Source organism: Dreissena polymorpha, chromosome 3 (genome assembly GCF_020536995.1).
Source record: "Dreissena polymorpha isolate Duluth1 chromosome 3, UMN_Dpol_1.0, whole genome shotgun sequence".
Classification (NCBI taxonomy): Eukaryota; Metazoa; Mollusca; class Bivalvia; order Myida; family Dreissenidae; genus Dreissena; species Dreissena polymorpha.
In genome coordinates, this window is record NC_068357.1 from 124228726 (window position 1) to 124236859 (window position 8134).

Consider the following 8134-nt stretch of genomic DNA (forward strand, 5'->3'; position numbering starts at 1 on the left):
CGCATTATTGTTGAAGGATTACACCATACGGGGCAATGAAAGGTGCTCAACTATTTCCCTCTATACAAAACAATGAGTAAGCATAAATAACTGATGAAACAATCAATAATAACAAATTTGTAATAATACATCCTATATAAAGAAGAGCAAATTTATACAATTATAATAGGAGCACAATATATATTTTTGTACCAGCAGATTAGTGTTTTTTCCCCAAAAGGCTACTGATATTCTGTTTGCCATGTAAAGATGGATTTGGATTGTCTCGCAATTTAAATAGTGTGGTGAGTAATAAAATAGACTTGAACATCCGAATATGCGATTAACGGACGTCGCAAAAAGCGAGTCAAAATGATAGTAAGTAAAATAAAAAATGTTATACAGCTACTTCGTTATATGCTTTTTTATAAGTTGCATGATTAACCATATCGTATTTGTCATATGATCCATTTCAATCATTTGTTTTATACACGTATTTTTGTATATGTTATACAGATGTAAAACAGACTCGTCTTATTGTTAAATTTGCTGCCACGTGGAATCTATATACGCCATGCAAAATATGTGGGCTATTTCTTTCTACTATTATTAGCATGATAATCCTCATGGTATGCACAAGATAATTACTTTTCCACTTTTATTTCCATAAATATTAAAAGCATGTTAGCCATCCTGTAACATAAATACTTTGTAAAATGAGATTCCGCCTAAACTGGAATTTTGCTACGAAGAGACGAAATATATCATAAAAGCGGACAGTGTCGTCCCCGAGTGGCCTTTGCGGATAGCATAGACTAATCTGGGACGACACTTTACGCACATGAATTAAACTCCATTTTCACAGAGCATGGCTCATCAATAATTGATTGCATTACCAACTGCCTACTTCATAGATGTAAATTGTATTTTCAAGTGCAGACTTTCATTTATATGTTGTTGTAGTAAAGAAAGAAATAGATGAATAATTTAACCTTAATATATTAACATAAATGTTTTGAAACATCGTTTTTAATTTAAAAAAAAGCACCACCAAAAGAGTGTAAGCGTAGTTTTTAGTCCGAGCTGTTTGAATAGTGCCGCATCAGTACTGCAAACACATAATTAATTCCGTATATAAACAATAATCATGCGAAGCATTTTACGATTGCAACATGATCTGACTCGTACGCGGGAACTACATGTTACTGTGATCGGTCAGAATGGGACCGTTGAATTTCACCACGAGTTAAATTCTCGTTCAAACGAGTTAACTCGTTTCAAAGACTGATTTACTTACTAGCACGTTCCCAAAACTAACATTTTCGTTTTACAAGTAACTTAGTCGTGGAAACGATTAACTAAGTCGTGTGAACGAAATACTAAGTCGCGGCACGAGTTAGTCAGTTGTTGGCATGCCTTAGTAAGTCCTGCTTTGAACAACATGTATTTTGATGAGTTTGTTATGTCGTAAAAACGAGCTAGTTATCTCGTTTGAACGAATTACTAAGTAGTCCCCACGAGATACCGGTAGTTATGATGTTCTTATGATTAACTCAGTCGATCCTTCACCTTCTTAACTCGTTCCCACAAGAAAAGTCTTCGAGTCGATGAGTTACTCGAACCAAGTAATGCCTCAGTCACAAATAATCCGGTCGCCGGCCGATGTGTTCGATTCCAGGCATCGGGAAGACTGGACACGTCGGAGCCGTCCGCCGTCCGATGAGTGACATAATTTAATTAGACGTGGTAATGACGTAAATAAAAAATACAAAGGTGACATCTGTGTTATTGTTTTTCATTGTTGCTTTTGCAACCCCATGCGGAACAATAATGCGGTTTATTAGCTGTTTATTGCAATCTCAGTAAGAAACTGGATCATTTGCGTCTAAAACTTAAGTCACTATCTCAAATCAAAGCAAATAATTAATACCACTCTATAGGTCACATTTATGATTAAATTTTGATGAAACATGGTCCGGATGTGTTTTTTTTTCTACAATATCTACGCTTACTTAAAATGTGTTAACCGTACGTCAAAAAACTAGGTCACCAGGTCAAAGTATAGTAGGAAAACTCGATACCACTGTAGAACCAACATTTATGAAACTTGGTCGCAATGATTATCTTGACATTGTCTTGTTAAATTTGAATCTGGGTCACTTGCGTCCAAAAACCGGTCCAGGTCACCGGGGCAAATCTTAGCAAAAACTTGTTGTCACTCTAGAGGCAACAATTATGACTTAATCTCGATGACACTTTGTCAGATTGTTTATCTTCAAACAATCTGACCTGAGTGTTCGAAATAAGGTCACGTGCGTTGATTTAAAATCAAGGTCACCAGGTCAGATATTACAACTAAAAACAGTTTTACCACTCTTATAATTCTTAAATCGTATGTATAAATGTGGGGAAAACTCAAACTGATTTTGAATATAGCGTTGGTTGCAGTTAATCCCCTTTGACTACTATGTTATTCGTGATGTTTTACTTGTATGTATTACGGTATGTAATTGTTTTCGAGGTTCGATTAGCGTTATGTCATCTTTCGAATAAGGGTGAATATACTTGTTGCACTGTCCGTCAGTACGTCTTCGCGAAATTTGCCATTTATTGATGAATTTTGAAATAACTTTGCAAACATCCCATCATCACATTACGACGTTACGCGTGTAGCAATCATCTCTCTACCCCAAAAGGTCAAAACGGTAAGGCCATACTTGATGGTTCAAAGTCAAATTTGGTTTTACAACAGCTTGGAAAGGCATATTTTAGCCATAACTTTGTCATATATTTAGGGATTAAAAAATCACCTTGCATAAAAAGGACGTGTCATGCGGACCAGACGTCTCCCGACCTCATCGCGCAAGGTCACCAGTAGATGTCTAAAGTCATCTTTGGCCATATACCTGGACAATTCCTGTCTTAGCCATAACTTTGCCATATATTAAATGGTTCAATGTCAAATTCTGCCTTACAATAACTTTCAAATTCCTTGATTAGCCATAACTTTGCCATATATTGAGGGATTCTGAAAAACACTCGGAACAAAAAAAACATCATAAGACGACACGTCGCGTGTCACGACTGTCTCTATACCTTATAGATCAAGGTCACACGTTGTGGTAAAAAGTTCTGTCTAAGCCATAACTGTGCGATATTTTGATAGACAAATGCATATAATCATCAGACGACATGTCGCGTGTTAAACTCGTTTCCCAGCCGCAAGGTCAAGGGTACACTTGACAGATCGCATTTTGGCATTAAACAGCCTATTGTAACTTTGTCATTTATGCTATTTTAAGATAACGTAGATGCCAAAGGTAAAATGTAGCTACAAAATAGCTATTCTATTCAGTTACTTGCTCATTTATCATTCAGTTTTAAGACATCTTAACACAAATGACTCCCATAACGAGACTGAGTATCACATGTATCACCTGCCTCATGACATCAATGGTCAAGGTCACACGTAGAGGTCAATAGCTTAAATTAGCCATACACGTCTTGCGTTTGACATAAACGGAGCTTTGATACAAAAATGGAATGTTTGGTCACCCGTGATTCATGGAAATAAGTCTTATTCATGAAGGTATATCCTATTGTTCTCTTTGTAAGTCCGTTCTTTCTATTTGGTCAAGTCTTCAACAAGTGTTGCCCTTGAACATAGGTGAGCGCTTTAGGGCCATCATGGTCCTCTTGTAATGAAATCACCAGCAAGTGTAACTTATGATGTTTGTGTAGCCATTGATGACCAGAAGTAGATAGCTGTAATTATGTTGAATGCGCTGTTATAACAGCGGCAATATCAGACGCAACTTGGAAAACTATAAACTATGGCCATGGCCAATCGACTCGTCTAGGGATTTCTTCTACACGGAAAAGAGTCAAAGGCAAATAGAAAGTCAGTTACTTTATCTATGTATAGAATGTTCTTTCCAAAAAAGCATGTGTCAAAGAAATGCGTACTTTCGAATCATCCCAATAAAATGTACTGCGTATCGATTTATCATTCTATACCGTTTAAGTATAACTATACAAAAAGAAGGTTAGAAATATGTCGATTTATCAATATAATACGAACTTAAATAAATACGTGTAATCTAACTCTGGGACCGTTTAATTAGAGCTAGTGTTTGCAGTTAAGTTTCAAAATAATTTCCGTTAAACTATTTTGCGTTAAGAGTTCAGCATACACTTGACTAAAGCAATGTGTAACAAAAATAATTGAACACGCAACTTAAAATAACATATACATCAATAAATTTGAAACGACAGTTTTACTTTTGAATTATTTTTTTAAAGGAACTGTAGGTTTTGTATGTAATTTTATTATTAAATAGTTTTTAGCTCTACTACTGGCCGAAGGCCAAAAGAGTTTATGTGATGGCGTGGTTTCCATCCGTCCGTGCGTTAGACTTTTTCTTGTTTACGCAATAAAGTCCACAGTTTTCATCGGATTCTTTTCAAACTTGTTCAGTGTCTTTATATTAATGAGGACTCGAACCCTATCGAAAATGGGTTACATCAGAGAAAAAAGTCCAGAATTATCTTCCCTTGAATTTGAGAAAATTGTTGTTTACGCAATAAAGTCCACAGTTTTCATCCAATTATTTTCCAACTTGCACAGTGTCTTTATCTGAATGATGAGTCAAACCCTATTGAAAATGAGCAATATCAGAGTTATAAGTCCAGAATTATCTCCCCTTGAATTTGAGAAAAAAAAAGAAAATTCAGTTTTTTATGTGATACAGTCCATAATTTCCTACAGTATTATAGCTATTGCTTTCATACTTTGAACACTTGCAAACTATCATAAGGGGACAGTACAGGACAAGTTTCATAACTCTGGTTGTCATTTTGACGGAATTATGGCCCTTTTTTGACTTAGTAACATTGAATATATGGTTAAATTTTGTGTTTAGATCCACTTTACTTCTAAAGTATCAAGGCTATTTCTTTCAAACTTCAAATACTTTCATGCTATCATGAGGGTACTGTAGAAAATTCTCCTTGTTTGCGCGATTAAGTACACAGTTTGCATCTTATTCTTTCCAAACTTGCAAGTGTTTATAGCAGTAGAGCGATTCAGGCCCTCGTGGGCCTCTTGTTAATCTTTTGTTTGGACATATTATTTTTTTAAAGTAATGTTGAGAATAAATTCTTCAGGATTCTGTATTGACAGAGTTTCGAAACTTAAATGCGTAATACGTTGCTGTATATCTATTCTTAAACTGTTTCCATGTAACACAGCTTGACGAGTCGGGCAGATGGTTCAGGCGTTTGCAGTTTTTGTCTTACTCGTTTAAAAACAAATGAAATTGGAAAAGCGCGTCTATATCGACAAAAGATACACTCATTTTTCGAGAAGGACTATGTTTTAATGCTTCGTACTGTTTACTCATCGATATTTAAGTATCTTTGACTGTGGTGTTGACTTCTGATTCTTCTATGCTTTCAGATTGAGCAATGTTAAAATCCTGGTATCCGCGAATCCTGGTGCCTTCGATGATTCTGCTTTTTCAGGCTGTTACGTGGTATCTGTATACACCCTACAGCGTGGACATATATCAGAAAACAAACAACACACATACACAGTGGAACAAGACTCAAGCCAAGTCCCTGCTTGATAATATCGATGAATATTTAAATAAACAAAAGATAAACACTAGCGTGATTGGTGGCGATGTTTTAAGCTCAGGTAGACAATCGAATGATTTGGTATTGGATAGTAAGAATAAATTGAAGATATATATGTACAATGTTCGTCAGTTAAGGTTACAAGGTCATTTACACAACTTAAATATGTCGAAGTGTGCCTACAGTAATTGCGAAGTTCTTTTGGTTCCCTACATCACTGATGAACCCGTTGGTGCCGACGCCCTCTTGTTCCAGGCAAACGTTATGCACCCTGTGTTTCCTAGACGACGCTCCCCCAGCCAGGTATTCGTGTTCCTAAACAACGAGCCGCCTTTGTATGTCCATGCTAAAGAGAGCGTTAACGCATTTTCTAAGCCCTATTTGTTTAACTGGACAATAACTTACCGAAAGGATTCTGATATATGGATGCCTTATGGGCATATTATACCTAGATACCAAAGCAAAGCTAAATTTCTTGAGAAATTGGAATCTGGAACGTGTGATAGAATCCCGGAGGTAGCAAGTACAGTTGAAGTCTTCCAAGATAAACCATATAATGAAATATTCAAAAACAAAACGGAACACATTTTATGGATAGTAAGCCATTGTAAAACGCAATCCAAACGTGAAAAATATGTAAAAGAGATGCAGAAATTTACAAAAGTGGACATATTCGGCGCTTGTTCTGGTAAAAAGCCGCCCCACGCGGAAGAAAAAAATCGTGTTGACATGCAATATAAATTTTACTTAGCATTTGAGAACAGTTTATGCACGGATTACATAACCGAGAAAGTATACAAGTGGTACCCACAAGACATCATAGTTGTTGTTCGAGGAAAAGCTAAATATTCCAAGTTTTTACCAAACAACACCTATATTAACGCAGACGATTTCAACTCACCACGTGCGTTAAGTGAATACCTTAATGAACTTGGCTCAAATGAAGAGGCTTATACTGGTTTCCTTAAACGTAAGGATCTCTACCACGTGGTCACAGAAGTTGAAAGCGTACAGACGGCATTCTGCAGTCTCTGCAGGAAGCTGAATAATGTTGATTTCAACAGGAAAACTATTGAAAATGTGACACAATGGTGGTATGAAACTGACAACAAGAGCAATACAAACGAGGAGATAAACGTAAATAGTCATCATAAGTAAATGTCGTTTACGCAAATGTGTTCATTATTTCCGAAAATGACGCTTATGTTTTAGTAACTAAATTCAAATTTATTTTGAAATTTTTGCGGGAATTTGAGCAGTGATGTTTGGCTGATCACAGCTCCGTTTAAAATTGCCCTTTATTATAAGAAATAGTGACAGAACGTAGTCATATTTGGTATTAAATAATAAAAAATATGTCGTCTATACAGTGACTATATTATTAATTTCATAAAACGGACGGTTAAAGTGAAATTTGTGAAATTGTGGAATATTCTTTGGCAAAAAATTGGACTTTCTAGTGCATAGAGAAGACCCCTGGACGCTTTGGATCTATTGAATCTATTCAGCATTATACAATAACTAATTGGATTATTCCGCCGATAAACAGTGAACCCGTAAATAATTGGCTCAGTGGCTTAGTTAATTGACAGTATTTACTGGATTATATCATACAACATCAAGAATACAGTGTCAATATAACAATGAGTAATAGAGGTAAATCCGACAACTGACAAAAACATGATTCATTCACGGCACGCAGTAGTTCTTGCACGAGCTTTCCGTTTTTTGTACTGTATGATTTTTAGGTGTTAATCCCAAATGTTATAAAGGAAAGAAATTGTGATTCTTGTGATAACTGATACTTTGCTTCACAATGCGCATCAATGTCAGAAATGTCTAAACCAGCAATATACTTATCATATGATAGGTTTTCTATCTGGATTTCCGGTCTCACGTCTAGGCACGATGTTTTCCTGGAAACGGTTAACCCACTCGCACTCGCGCCAGAAATGGCCCTGTCGTCCACAAGTGAAGCACGTGGTGTTTGCGCCGGCTCTGGCTGGATAGGGCCGAAAAAACTGTTGGCGCTCGACCTCCGTAGCCATCGGTCGAAATGGGAAAAGAGGACCAACAAAAGGATCCTGCGCTGGTGGAGCCGGGGAAGCGGAAGCATATGGTCGATCAGCCAAAAGATTGAAAACAGAACGTACATTCAACGAATTAGAAGGATTTGATTTCAGTTTTTTGACAGCTCTAGCCTCGGCTTTGTTTATTTTCATTTCATTATCACTATCCGACCTTACTACTGGTTTTTCATATTCAGCAACAGTGGCCCAGCCCCCGGGGGAAGAATCAGCTAACCTGACAAGTTTATTTCTGTAAGTTAGTTGTTTCAAACCTTCTTTTGCCTTTTCTTTGGCAAAGCCAAGACTATCGCTGTCCAATATACATTGAAGCAAAGAGCAGATTTCAGTATTGAATACGAACTGATGCTTACACGAGGCACTCTTGAAAGCAGGCACATCAATTTTATCAACATTTTTATGGCTTGTAATATCCCTTTTTAACGATGACA

General features: G+C 36.6%; 1 protein-coding gene across 1 annotated transcript; it reads left to right on the plus strand.

The window, feature by feature from the left end:
- Positions 1–5456: 5456 nt before the first annotated feature.
- Positions 5457–7400, plus strand: LOC127874042 (alpha-(1,3)-fucosyltransferase C-like). Its single transcript, XM_052418153.1, has one exon. The coding sequence runs from the start codon at positions 5485–5487 to the stop codon at positions 6772–6774; it is 1290 nt and encodes a 429-aa protein (XP_052274113.1). The 5' UTR covers positions 5457–5484; the 3' UTR covers positions 6775–7400.
- Positions 7401–8134: the final 734 nt, after the last annotated feature.